This window comes from Heptranchias perlo, chromosome 27 (assembly GCF_035084215.1).
Source record: "Heptranchias perlo isolate sHepPer1 chromosome 27, sHepPer1.hap1, whole genome shotgun sequence".
NCBI lineage: Eukaryota > Metazoa > Chordata > Chondrichthyes > Hexanchiformes > Hexanchidae > Heptranchias > Heptranchias perlo.
In genome coordinates, this window is record NC_090351.1 from 37,097,521 (window position 1) to 37,112,651 (window position 15,131).

Sequence of the window (15,131 nt, forward strand, 5' to 3'; positions counted from 1 at the left end):
ACTCTGTGTAAAAAAAATCACCCTGGCATCAGTCCTCAACTTGCCCTTTCACCAGTTTTCTGATGTGCAACATGAAGAAACATTAACTATTCCTCTTGCGGTTAACTGAACTTGCAAACATTTTAAGGCAACTTTGAACCCTTGACCAATACTTTACTGAGAAACCCTCTCACTAACTCCCTCCTCCGCGGTTGGTAAACGATTAATTCAACGTTTCTCCCGGGGATATGAAACGACCCAAAGTTCATCCTGAAGCAAGCTCTAGAGGGGGCGGGGGGGTGGAAAGAGTTAATTACCTGCTAAAGGAAGAGTATATAAGTCGAGAATTCGGAACCTCCTTCCTATGTTTTAAGAGGTGGAGCTGGACCTGTGCAGAACAAACCAAGACCGCACTGCACCTTCCTGCTTCCAAGACTCCGTGCCAAGCGGGCACTTGCAAATTCTACCAGAGCGTTGGCGCACAGCCGCCTTGTGTTGAATTGACTTGACTTTAGTTGAGTAAAGTTTACTTGAGTTGAGTTTAGTTGAGTTGAGTTTACTTGAGTTTAGTTTAGTTGAGTTGAGTTGAGTTGCCCTCTGTCGCTCTCCCTTTGGCTCCGAGATGTTGGACGATCGCCGATGGGGCCTCTTTAAGCGCAACCTGCAGCCCACCCTGACCCTCTGGAGCGCTTTCTGCTCCTTCGGGCTGTGCATGGCTTTCCTCGGTCCCACTTTGCTCGACCTCCGCTGCCAGACCCACTCCAGCCTGCAGCAAATCACCTGGGTCTTCTTTGCACAGAACTTCTGCGTCCTTGTCGGAACCATCATTGGTGGGATCTTCAAGAAAACGTGAGGCATTAACTGAATTCACATGGACTTGAACGCACTGTTTAGTTCCTGCTTCTAGCTCTCTCGTGTTTTGATATATTTTCTCATCCTTACTGTTTTCTCTCTCTCTGTGGACTTGGCTTTTTGCCATCTTATGTGCATTCGCTTATAATGTTATGATCTACTCATTCAATCAGCCGAATTGCAGTTCCCGAATCAGTCAAGTTTTTATTACATGGTATTTTACCAACATTGTTGGGTTGGTAAACGTTGTGGGGTTGGTAAATTCTGTAGGACAGTCTGTTTTATACTAAGGGCTTGGGGATTTCTAGTCATTAAGTCAAACACCGTTTTCAATTCTTTTTTTTAACCAGTGTTTTATTTTGGGATCACACTTTGCAATATTCAGTCTTGTTTATTTCCCCCCTAAACCAGTGATACTGGGAGAATGAAGTAATGTAGGTTACCAGGATGGATGTCGTCTTAGGGGACCGCTACAGTCTGTTTAATCTCCTTTGCCACTTCCTCCACTCGTGTTATGGAGACTATTTTGAGTGAGTTCCATAGAAGGCATGTCCTAGAACTCAGATACTGGCAAATGCACACATTCGGCGATGTCGGGAGCACAACTGAACGTAGGACAGGAGCAAGAGAGTTCTACACCTGGTTTGCTGACAGTGTAATTCTCAGGAAACTGAGTCGCACTGAATTTGGTTTATACCTGGGCGGGCGGGTTCAATATTCCGTTAAATTTCAGGGGATTCCCCTTAGTTTCAGTTGTAAAAATCGCAAAGGACAGAATGCCCAATTCTGTAGATGAAAATATTGGATGTTAAAAAGCTCAATAGGTCAAAAACCTTAACAAAAACGGTTTTCACTTTTAATCCTTTTTACTAGTTAAATATCAAGGATTTTCTTTCAACATGAGTTTTTAGCTTTTATTTTATTTAAGGGGTATAAATATTTTTATATTGTTTTGATGTGGGGCTGGCAACGAGCGAGGCAAAGTTTGAGAAGCGACCACAGGTGTTATCTCCACTTTCAGCTGAAGGGGCCACATAAGAGTGAAGAGACACTTATGTAAAGTTCATAGAATTTTACAGCACAGAAGGAGGCCATTCGGCCCATCGTGCCTGTGCTTTAAAGGAGCAGTCCCACTCCCCCTGCTCTTTCCACATAGCCCTGCAAATCTTTCCTTTTCAAGTATTTATCCAATTCCCTTTTGAAAGTTACTATTGAATCTGCTTCCACTATTCTTTCATCCAGTGCATTCCAGATCATAACAACTCGTTGCGTTAAAAAAGGGCTATGAGGAAAGAACAGGGGAGTGGGGCTAATTGGTAGCTCTTTCAGAGAACTGGCACAGACACAATGGGCCGAATGGCCTCCTTCTGTGCTGTATGATTCTAGGATTCCTCATCTCCCCACTGGTTCTTTTGCCAAGAAAGTTAAAGAAAACTTCTTTTCACAAAATAGTTAGGGATGAGGAAGGCCATTTCGCCCCTCTAAATATCTCCGTCCAGAAATACTGTTGTAGTATCTCACTGTTTCTTAAATGATTCTGAGGTTTTCATCTCCACCACTCTATTCAGGAGTCCATTTCATGCTATTTCATGCCTGTATCACTCTCTAATGTGAATAATAACTTTCTGTTATTGGTCCAGAATTTAGCTTTTAGCAGCTTGAACCTGTGACCCCCTTGTCGCAATTTAATTTACCTTGTCCATTCCCATAACCTTATACAATTCTAAACAATTACCTCTCAGACGCCTCCTTTCTCGGCTGATAACCCTAATTTTCTCCCGTCTTTTGCTACACTGCTGCTTCAACCTTTATAGACAAGAGGGAATTGTAGCCCAAGTTTCCTGTGACTTGTATGAATGATGCCAGTTCGGGGTTGTTGGGTGGGTTGATTAGTCTGATGGGGTGAAAAATCAATTTAAAAAAAAACCGATTGGCAATCAGTTTTAAATCCGAGCACAGTTGAAGCATGGTTCAAAACGGAACAAGAAAGAACTTTAGTTGGTTGAGGTTTTGAGGCAGTATTTGACTTAGAAAGTAGGGATTGTCGAGGACGCCCAGTAATGTGCTTGCAGTACTGTGACTGGCTCTGTTTTTTGGCGAGTGCATTTTTCCTCTGAAATGCCTGCAGGTTTTGGAACCCCATGAGTTGCATAGAAAATGTCACAAATCTATTGGAAACATTTAGACAATGTAGAGCTTAAAGGAATTGGCAGATAAAACGTCCACTTTGAGAAAACGCATAACCACAATTTGTTATTGGACTCATAGAACAGCTGAAGAGTTCAGACAAGTGCACAATGAATAGTGTGTACATAATGGGATGGTAGAACAGAGAGGCATTAAAGAGAGGAACTTTTACTTTACAGAGTTGTACTTTATTTGTTAACATAGGAACAGGAGTAGGCCATTCAGCCCCTCAAGCTTACTCCACCATTTAATTAGATCATGGCTGATCTGGACCTCCACTCCATTTACCCGCCTTTGCTCCATGTCCCTTGATACCCTTACCCAACAAAAATCTATCGATGTCGGTCTTGAAACCTCCAATTGACCCCCACCATCCATAGCCTTTTGGGGGGAGAGAGTTCCAGATTTCTACTACTCTTTGTAGTAGAAGTGCCTCCTGATTTCTTGTGCCGGGATTTTTCTGTCCACCGACATTAACGGGCAGCAAATCGCTGGTACTGCGCCAGCGGTTTCCCGATAAGTCATCCAACGCACGCGAAGGCCCACCGGCGGTGCCAGTTCACCGCAAATGTCAAAGATCATCTGAGAAATGACAGTTGTTTACTGGAGACTGATGCGAAAGCTAACGAGAAGTTGAAAAACGTTGCAGAACCCGCCCAATTCAGCCACAATCAGTGCAGTTTTTCACGAGGGACGCCTTTATTTAAGAGCCTTTATGTAAGAACCTGTCGAGCTAGTCTCTTCGCCCTACAGCTCTTGCACTGCACATCTGGACCATTCACCTGACAGCCAGAGTCGTTCCTTTCTGCTATTCGGGTTTGCAATGAGTTACCAGACTGTGTCCTGTTTCATAGAATAGAATCATAGAATGGTTACAGCACGAAAGGAGGCCATTCGGCCTGTCGTGTCCGTGCCAGCTCTCTGCAAGAGCAATCCAGCTAGTTCCACTCCCCTGCCCTATCCCCGTAGCCCTGCAAATTTATCCAGTTCCCTTTTGAAAGTCACGATTGAATCTGCACCCCCTCAGGCAGTGCATTCCAGATCATAACCACTCACTGTGTAAAAAAGATTTTCCTCATGTTGCTTTTGGTTCTTTTGCCAATCATCTTAAGTCAATGTACTCTGGTTCTTAACCCCTCCGCCAATGGGAACAGTTTCTCTCTCTCTACTCCGTCCAGACCCTTCATGATTTTGAACACCTCTATCAAATCTCCTCTCAACCTTCTCTGCTCTAAGGAGAACAACCCCAGCTTCTCCAGTCTATCCACGTAACTGAAGTCCCTCATCCCTGGAATCATTCTAGTAAATCTCTTCTGCACCCTCTCTAAGGCCTTGACATCCTTCCTAAAGTGCAGTGTCCAGAACTGGACACAATACTCCAGTTGTAGCCGAACCAGTGTTTTATAAAGGTTCATCATAACCTCCTTGCCTTTGTACTCTATGCCTCTATTTATAAAGCCCAGAATCCTGTATGCTTTCTTAACCGCTTTCTCAACTTGCCCTGCCACCTTCAACGATTTGTGCACATATACCCCCAGATCTCTCTGTTCCTGCACCCCCTTTTAGAATTGTTTCTTTTTTTCTCGCTTCTAAGGACAGTGCAAACGGATCTTTCTGGGTAGATTATGGTAAGTGGGGATACAACAACAACTTGCATTTATATAGCGCCTTTAACGTAGTAAAACATCACAAGATACTTCACAGGAGCGTAATCAGACTAAAATTTGAGGTTGAGGCATATAAAGAGATATTACAACGGATCTTGGTCAAAGAGGTAAGTTTTAAGGAGCGTCTTAAAAGGAGGAGAGAGAGGTGGAGCGGTTTAGGGAGAAAATTCTAGAACTTAGGGTCTAGGCAGCTGAAGGCACGGCCGCCAATGGTGCGGCGATGAAAATCAGGTTTGCACAAGAAACCAGAATTGGAGAAACGCAGAGATCTCGGAGGGTTATAGGGCTGGAGGAGATTACAGAGATAGGGAGGGGAGAAGCCATTGAGGGATTGGAACACGAGGATGAGAATTTTAAATTTGAGGCGTTCCTGGACCAGGAGCCGTTGTAGATCAGCGAGTAGAGGGGGTGATGGGTGAACGGAACTTGGTGCGAGTTAGGATACGGGCAGCAGAGTTTTGGATGAGCTGAAGTTTACGGAGAGTGGAAGGTGGGAGGCCGGCCAGGTGAGCGTTGGAATAGTTGAGTCTGGAGGTAGTAAAAACATGAATGAGGGTTTTAGCAGCAGACGGGCTGAGGCAGAGGCGGAGACCTGAATACAATCCGTGCATGACGTCTCGCTGCTTTCCCTGCTCCATCTCGAGTTTGAGCTGCAAGGAAGACGTGTGCCAGGAGATAACGCCCTGCTGTGCAAATATTTCACTTTTGACAGAGCTATCTCACTCCCCTGCTCTTTCCCCATAGCTCTGTGTATATCCAATTCCCTTTTAAAGTTACTCTTGAATCTGCTTCCACCACCCTTGCATTGATGTACGACCTTTAATGATCTCAGGATGCCCCGACCAGCTTCACGGCCAATTGAGAATTTGGCTATCATAATGTATCCCCACAGGGGAAAAGGAATATACCTCAGGTTCTCTTTTAATGCCTCGGCTGGTCTCTGCGGAGCTGAGCCATACAGATCGGGAATACGGCAGGTTCAATTCCTCTCCTCTCTGCCCCACCCCCATCCCGGTCTGTGCTGAATTGGCCAATATCACCTGAGACGAGGCCACCTGCGGTGGAATAGCCTGCCCACACTCGCTCTCATAAAGAATGTATTAGGGTGCTGCCAGCACCTGTGGAACTGTACCCCCCTCTCCCCCCACACCATGAGGAGTCGGTCGGTGCCTTCGGGAAAGGAGGGGAGAAAATTGAACATTGTGGGGCAAGATAGAAAAGTTCTCAAATATATTAAGTAGAAAGTTTGCTCCCTGAAACATCCACCTACGCATCTTGGAGCTAACACTACAATTGGCTCAGTGGTGTTTAGTGGAACTGAGGAGGAAGGGGTGATGGGGGGTTGCGGCGGGGGGGGGGAAGTGAGAAAACAAAATGGGGAAAGAATACTAGCTCTAAACAGAACATAGAACCTTTACAGATCAGAAGGAAGCCATTCAGCCCCTTGTAGCGGGCCATTCGGCCCATTGTACCTGTGCCGGCTCTTTGAACAAGCCATCCAATTAGTACCGCTCCTCTGCTCTTTCCCCATGACCCTGCAAATTGTCCCATAGTTCAACCTTAACTGGAATAACTGGAAGTAGAACGATAGGACAATGGGGAGAGAGAGATGAACTCATATGTGGAGCAAACTAAGTGTGGCCAGAATAATAATATTGCCAGAATCATGGATAATGCTGTATCAATTATTTGTTTTGCATTTCTATCTGTCTTTGCAACAAAAAACTTAAATAGAAACATGAATTTTCTGGTGCAGTTATTAAGGTGGTGACTTAACTGATCTGAGCTAGGACAGCTGGGGAGAGGGGGGAAATCGGCTAAGGTTCCTGTTGCCGGTCTGTGCCTGGTAACACCCCTGCCAGAACGTACAATGTGTGTGGAAGTTGGGTGAGGCCAGCATCAGGCTTTGCCGCAGTGCACCCCATAGTCGAATAGCCATCTAATCTCCGCTGCCTAGGTTCACACATGAACAGTGGCCATTGGGTCGAGGTACTGGATGGTGCCCAGTGTTTGTTGGTCCTATTTCCCGGTGTGACTCAGCAACCTCAGGAGAAGATGGGGTTAAAATCGACATAAGAAGTAATTTGATCATTTTTTGTTTGTCACTTTGCGAGTGGTTATCCGACAAGGTGCCCAGCAACTCGTGTTGAAGTTTGTCATGGGATGGAGACATGCCAGAAGGGGCAGATATCATTTATCACTGTGGAATCCACTTGGAGGGCTAGTGGTTGAGGCAGGAACTATGTCAACATTCAAGGATTAGGTTGCACAGGTGGTTGAAGGAAAAGCGCACAATGGGATATGGGAACAGGATGGGTAAATATGATTAGAGCTATTTGCTTGCGTGGGGGGGGTAAACGGCGACACGGACCGGTTGGGCTGAATGGCCTGACCCTGTGTTATAACTCTGGTCTGTGGGGGAGACCAGAACTAGGGGCCATAAATATAAGATAGTCGCTAATAAATCCAATAGGGAATTCAGGAGAAACTTCTTTACCCAGAGAGTGGTTAGAATGTGGAACTCGCTACCACAAGGAGTAGTTGAGGCGACTAGCAGGGGATGCTAGATAAAAACCATGAGGGAGAAAGGAATAGAAGGTATGCTGATAGGGTGAGATGAGCTGGGGAGGGAGGAGACTCGTGTGGAGCATAAACACCAGCTTGGACCAGTTGGGCCGAATGACCTGTTTCTGTCCGTTCATTCTATGCAACTTTTATGTATTTCTATATATCATGGTAACTGCCAATGAAGCAAAGACAACAGTTTAACCAATCTGTTCATTGCACTGTGCTTTTGGCAAACACACTCCACAACCCCAGTGTTCTCACGTGGCATCCTGCTGGACAGGCTGCCCTCATGCCTTTAACAGAACCTGGTGTGTGTTGGAGCATCTATGCCATCACTGGTCCTCAGGCAGCTTTTAACACTGGAAACATAGGAACTTAAGAACAGGAGTAGGCCATTCAGCCCCTCGAGCCTGTTCGCCATTCGACTAGATCATGGCTGATCTGTATCTTAACTCCATCTACCCGCCTTGGTTCTGTAACCCTTAATACCCTCGCCTAACAAAAATCTATCAATCTCAGTTTTGAAATTTTCAATTGACCCCCAGCCTCAACATTTTTTTGGGGGGAGAGAATTCCAGATTTCCACTCCCCTTTGTGTGAAGAAGTGCTTTCTGACATCACCCCTGAACGGCCTAGCTCTAATTTTAAGGTTATGCCCCCTTGTTGTGGACTCCCCCCACCAGAGGAAATAGTTTCTCTCTATCCACCCTATCAAATCCTTTAATCATCTTAAAAACCTCAAATAGATCACCCCTTAATCTTGTATATTCCAGAGAATACAAGCCAAGTCTATGCAACCTGGCCTCATAATTTAACCCTTTTAGCCCCGGTATCATTCTGGTGAATCTGCGCTGCACCCCCTCCAAGGCCAGTAAATCCTTCCTGAGGTGCGGTGCCCAGAACTGAACACTGTACTCCAGTTTATATCTGGAACGGAGTGGGGGACATTTAGAACAGAATGAATTTGCAGACGAAAGCAAAGTAGGAGGGCTATTGGTATCAGAAGAGGCAGTTCAGAAACTGCAGAATGAGTTGGATAAGATGTTCAAGTGGGTGAGATCAAATTTAATGCAGATAAGTGGAGCCGTCACAGGCATGATGGGCCGAATGGCCTCCTTCTGTGCTGTAAGATTCTATGATTCTACGCTAAACATGTCCAAACAATGCAGAGCAGCAATCAACAAAAGCAATAGGATGTCGAGCTATGTGACCAAAACAGTAAGTCAAAGGAGTTAATAATCAAACTTCATAGTGCCCGAGTCAGACTGCATCTTAAATATTATGCCAACAAGAGAGACATTCAAGTGCTGAAGGCAGTGCAGAGATGAGCCACAAATGAGGCTGTGCTAAGCATCAGGGGTCTGTATTACGAATAAAGACTGGGCTTTCATCTTGAAAGGCGATGATTCACCTGTGATCTTATGGATTTTCAAGGGTGCCTCAATGGGGAGGGAGTTGGGGGAGGATGTTGAGTAAGACAACATTACATAGAATTTACAGAACAGGAACAGGCCATTCGGCCCAACTGGTCTATGTCGGTGTACAAGGGGGCAGAAGTTATGCTGCAGCTATACAAAACCCTGGTTAGACCGCACCTGGAGTACTGTGAGCAGTTCTGGGCACCGCACCTTCGGAAGGACATATTGGCCTTGGAGGGAGTGCAGCGTAGGTTTACTAGAATGATACCCGGACTTCAAGGGTTAAGCTTCGAGGAGAGATTACACAAATTGGGGTTGTATTCTCTGGAGTTTCGAAGGTTAAGGGGTGATCTGATCGAAGTTTATAAGCTATTAAGGGGAACAGATAGGGTGGATAGAGAGAAACTATTTCCGCTGGTTGGGGATTTTAGGAGTAGGGGGCACAGTCTAAAAATTAGAGCCAGACCTTTCAGGAGCGAGATTAGAAAACATTTCTACACACAAAGGGCAGTAGAAGTTTGGAACTCTCTTCCGCAAATGGCAATTGATACTAGCTCAATTGCTAAATTTAAATCTGAGATAGATAGCTTTTTGGCAACCAAAGGTATTAAGGGATATGGGCCAAAGGCATGATCTTATCAAATGGCGGAGCAGGCACGAGGGGCTGAATGGCCTACTCCTGTTCCTATGTTTCTATGTTATGCTCCACACAAGCCTCCTTCCACCCTACTTCACCTATCAACATATCTTTCTATTCCTTTCTCCCTCATGTACTTATCTTGCTTCCCCTTAAATGATATTTGCCTCAACTACTCCTTGTGGTAGCAAGTTCCACATTCTAGCCACTCTCTGGGTAAAGAAGTTTCTCCTGAATTCCTTATTGGATTTATTAGTAATTATCTTATATTCGTGTCCCCTCGTTTTGAATTTATCCCCAAGTGGAAACACCATGTACGAATAGCTTACATTGGGAGCACCTCCTCCCCTTAAACACAGATTTGCTTTCTCTGTTAATAAAAAATTAGAGAGCTTAGGCCTGGTAAGAATGTATTTGTTTCAGGTACAGATTCTTGCTCCACATAAGTTTCTGATGCGAGGGAACCTGTTCCTATTGTTTTCTGAATCTAATGCGTTGATTGTTATGGTAAGGAAGTTTGGAATGTTGGACTATGATATCTAACTGTGTCATGATGAACCTTTATAAAACACTGGTTCGGCCACAACTGGAGTATTGTGTCCAGTTCTGGGCACCGCACTTTAGGAAGGATGTGAAGGCCTTAGAGAGAGTGCAGAAGAGATTTACTAGAATGAGTCCTGGAATGAGGGACTTTAGTTACGTGGATAGACTGGAGAAGCTGGGTTTGTTCTTTTTGGAACAGAGACGGTTGCGAGGAGATTTGATAGAGGTATTCAAAATCATGAAGGGTCTAGACAGAGTAGAGAGAGAGAAACTGTTCCCATTGGCAGAAGGGTCAAGAACCAGAGGACATAGATTTAAGGTGATTGGCAAAAGAACCAAAGGTGACATTGGGAAAAATGTTTTTACACAGCGAGTGGTTAGGATCTGGAATGCACTGCCTGAGGCAGATTCAATCATGGCTTTCATAAGGGAACTGGATAAGTACTTGAAGGGAAAAAAATTGCAGGGCTACGAGGAAAGGGCGGGGGAATGGGACTAGCTGGATTGCTCCTGCATAGAGTCGGCGCAGACTCGATGGGCCGAATGACCTCAGTGCGTGCTGTAACCTTTCTATGATTCTTTGACTCTAATTGGTAGCTATGACTTCCAGGAAGCTCTCTGTGCTGTGCAATCCTAGTGTTTCCACACGTGGTTTAGGAAATGGCTCCTTTGTATCTTTTCTAGGATAAATGAACAACGGCTAGGTGAATTTATACTGCCACTTTTTTGTGAACTTTGGTGCTCATCAAGGTGAGTGATGTCAGTGCTAAGGAACGGAACTCTTTTTACGTCAGGCACTCAGTGTCCGTATCAATCGCTCCCAGGTGAAAGAAAGAAAGAATTGCATTTATTTAGCGTCTCTCACGACCTCAGGACGTCCCAAAGTGCTTTACAACCAATGAAGCACTTCTGAAGTGTAGTCACTATTGTAATATAGGAATAATGCAGTTAAACTCACAGTAATGGTCCCTAATCCCTTCCTCAGCAACTTGCAATCTCAGAACAGTGCTCCATACTGTACCAGTTCCTTGTTCTATTTCCTGTACCAGTCATCTTGGAGCGAGATTTGTCACTTAGAGCTGAATTAAGTGGCATTTATTTTTATTGTGGAACTAGGAACTAGATTGTGACTGGTCAAATTCATTTCACATAGAGACCTGCATAGCCAGGAGACAAAGGACACGTTCATCCCTGGGCTGGTTTTGAACGCAGATTCCAGAGGTAAAATTCTGGTCTCTAACCCAGTGAATTACCCCAGTCCTCAAAAAGTTGAGTACTTGAAGGGAGCCATTTGTGACACACAATCAATTTTTTTTCTCTATCCACCCCCGCTTGAATTTTCTCTTAATGGAAATTGATTGTTCCACATTTTCTGGGAAAATTGTTACATTTATTTGCGCACCTACCCACTAATTCTACAGGTAACACTTAGCAAGGGGAAACAATTATCTATTTACTGTTGACCAGTTACTAATTAGTCTATAGCATGCAATGGTTTAATTGCTGTTTTGTTGACCAGATCGAACGAGGCATACTGGTTTTTAAATTAATCCTCCGGATTTGGTGCTTGATAGCAGATGTTCATCAATGCGTCACAAAGGTCTAGGCTTAACATAATCGATATCATGTTCTCATTAGTGAGACTAGCACATGCCAGTGAAATTCTAAAATTGGAAACACAATGAGGGGCTTTATCATTCTGGAAACTGAGCTGCATCTAGCTTTATCCCCGTCACCTCCAATTCTCTCCCCTCTCTTAAAGCGTTAACCCATGCTGGGGTACCTGATGGCATTAGCCTCCCCAGCTATTCATTACATGCGAGCCTCGAGGGTTGGCAGGCTAGTCAATGGTGGCGCAATCACAGCCGACCCCAATCTTTACCCACCCAAAGTCCACACAGCACGGGCCACTGAATCGCAATCAGGAGCAGGAGTTCTTAAGGATTTCCTCTCCCCACCCCCTCCCCCGTTTCCTTAACCCGGGAATGTTCTCTGAAAACCTCTCCCCATATCTCCCTAGCTCAAGGGTGTCGAGGACAATTACAGTGTCACTACTCCCATCCCAGCTGAGATTGGCTTACGCAGCACATTCAGAGGGTGGTTCCTGCTTTACTTGGCCGGATTCCACACTAGATAGTTCACTTGCCAATTGGGCCGAGGAGTATCATTATTTGTGACAGTAATGTTCCCACAAATGAAGTGCTGGCATGTGTTAATCTTCTAGCTGCCCAGCTCCGCATTGTACTCAAGACACAATTCTTTACATTTAATCAGACTAGTACCTGTCACGGTTTACTGACTGCAGGCAACAGGCTAATTCTAACTGTAATAAATCTTGAGTGGTGAAGTGTACATGCCCAGTGTCTATGTTAACTGTTTCCTTGCCAGCCACAGTGTAAGTTAGAAGCAAGGTAATGCTCCCTACACGACCCCCAACAACAACTTGCATTTATATAGCCTCTTTCACGTAGCGAAACATCCCAAGGCGCTTCCCAGGAGCATTAATCAGACAAAATTTGACACCGAGGCACAAAAGGAGATATTAAGACAGGTGACTTGGTCACCGAGGTAGGTTTTTTAAGGAGTGTCTTAAAAAGATTAGGGCCTAGGCAGCTGAAGGAAGGCTGCCAATGGTGGATGAAAATCGGGGATATACAAGAGGCCAGAGTTGGAGGAGCGCAGAGATGTCGGAGGGTTGTAAGGCTGTTGTTGTGCCTCAAACCCCTCCCAACCAACAACATCCCTCCAGTTCCACGTGTAGAACAGCACCAATTACGGCGCCAATGTGTTAGTTCCATTCCCCACCAACGCTCATGGTCTGTCAGTGAGATTGACTATTTAGTGCGAGTTACTGTTGTTTTATGGGCATCACGCTCACCAGGAACGGCATAGAAATACATAGAAGTTCTAACACAAAAACAGGTTATTTGGCCAAACCAGTCCGTGTCGGCATTTACCCTCCTTGCGAGCAAATAGTTCAAAACAACTTCCCCTCCTTATTCCCACATTCCTTCAAGCCCTTTTCCTTCATCCACCTATCCAAATTAATCTTGAATGTTGACATTGTTTCTCCTCATGCTCGTGTTCAAATCCCTCCATGGTCTCGCCCCTCTCTATCTCTGTAACCTCTTCCAGCCATACAAAGAATTCTGTGTCCCTCCAACTCTGGCCTCTTGCGTGTCCCCCACGTCCTTCACCCCACCACTGGCGGCCGTGCCTTCAGCTGTCTAGGCCCTAAGCTCGGGAATTCCCTCCCTAAACCCCTCCACCTCACTACCTCTCTCCTTCTCCTTTAAGGCCCTGCATAAAACCTACCTCCTGTCCTAATATCTCCTTATGTGGCTCGGTGTCAAATATTGGCCGATTACACACTTGTGAAGCGCCTTGGGATGTTTTGCTACGTTAAAGGCACAATATAAATGCAAGTTGTTGTATCTAAGATTGACCCTAAGATCACGCAGCCTCTTAACTATTTCTGCTCAAGCCTTTGTCTGGCACTCACTGGTGTGATCGGGCTCCCCACAGACTGTGTCCTAATGCCAGCTGCATCCTGAAGTAAGTGCTTATGTTGCCTTGTGCCAGAATCTTCTCTTCCAAACAATACCAATGTCACATTGTACAGTACAAGTCAAATTCTATACAAATTCAATACCCATTTAATCTGTTTAGGGAACAGAATAGATGCAGGTTTGAAATTATGTTGTGTCAATTTTTGTTTGTCTCATTCAGAGTCAGACAGTTTCTTTTCTCCACGCTGGCCTACCACCCCCTACCGAAAAAAAAACCTGACTAAATATAACATATCCTTCAATTGTCCTTCAGGTGATGTGTGTGCAGTTCCCAGCTGATAATGGGTTTGTTTTCGATTGTTTATTTAACTGCGCATGACTTAACAAATAAAGTAATAATGTGCTTTCCATTGTATTCCTCATAACCAGCGCTGCTGTTAAGGTTCATGATGTTCAAATGTCACTTCAAACTGTGAATTCAGATTTTAGAAAAAAATTCTGGGAAAATCTTGTTGAATGATGCGATTGTTCGCTGTAATGAGTCACTGTTGTGGAATTTCAATGAACGCTCTAACAATAGCAGGTTTTAAAGTATTTCTGTACTTTGTGAATCTTTCTAACCCAGTAATCCCTTGTGAAATTACAACTCCTTACAGCTGGGATTTTGTGGGAGAGGGGGAACAGTGGATGGTCAGACAATTAAGAGTCAAAAGGTCATGGGTTCAAGTCCCACTCCAGAGACTTGAGCACAAAATCCAGGCTGACACTCCCAGTGCAGTGCTGGGGGAGCGCTGCATTGTTGGGGGGGTTGCCATCTTTCGGATGAGACATTAAACCGAGGCCCCGTCTGCCCTCTCAGGTGGATGCAAAAGATCGCAGAGCACTGTTTCAAAGAAGAGCAGGGGAGTTCTCCCCGGAGTCCTGGCCAATATTTATCCCTCAACCAACATCACTAAAAAAACAGATTATCTGGTCATTACCACATTGCTGTTCGTGGGACCTTGCTGTGCGCAAATTGGCTGCCGCGATTCCCTTCATTACAACAGTGACTGCACTTCCAAAAGTACTTAATTGGCTGTAAAGCACCTTGGGATGCCCAGAGGTCATGAAAGTCGCGATAGAAATGCAAGTTCTTTCTTTAAAAGCGTTCCCAACATCTGATCGCCCAATTTTAACAATTGCTGTTGCCTGGAAGTTCCGTGAGGTTGGGGGGAGGGGTCTCCCAATCTGCCGACGTTTCTCCAGCGTCTCCATCAATTTCCCGCTGAAGTTACGTCAGGAGATGCGGAAATTCTCATCCCCCTCCCTGTGCCTGTGCAAATGGCGTAGCTGAGGAGGAAAATCGAGCCTGTCGCAAATGTCTGAAATTGGCTATTGTTTTACCCACTAGCTCTGGGTTCCTGCCTGCAAAAAGGTTCACCCGTCTACCTTAAGAGTGAATGGGTTCTTTACTGCTCCAGTGTTTTATTACTGGATGTTTCGTATAAATACACAGCCTGAAGCATTGACCTGGTACAAATTGGTTTGCACTTCATTATCTCAAGGGAAAAAACAGTTTCCTTCTGAGTTGTGATTTTATAACACCAGAGGTTATTGATCTCTCGTATTAAGCAATATTACGTAGAACTACATAGAGTTTACAGCCCGGAAACAGGCCGTTCGGCCCAACTGGTCGATGCCGATGTTTATCCTACTCCCACTGCTCTTCATCTAACCCTATCAGCATATCCTTCTATTCCTTTCTCCCTCGTGCTTATCTGGCTTCCCCTTA

General features: G+C 45.0%; 1 protein-coding gene across 1 annotated transcript in view; it reads left to right on the top strand.

Annotated features, from left to right (window-relative positions):
• Positions 1–357: 357 nt before the first annotated feature.
• Positions 358–15,131, top strand: part of LOC137344596 (major facilitator superfamily domain-containing protein 4A-like) — a 49,167-nt gene continuing 34,393 nt past the window's right edge. Inside the window, exon 1 of the mRNA XM_068007672.1 lies at positions 358–828. Coding sequence (XP_067863773.1) covers positions 602–828 — 227 coding nt within the window. The 5' untranslated portion in view covers positions 358–601. The remainder of the gene's footprint in view (positions 829–15,131) is intronic.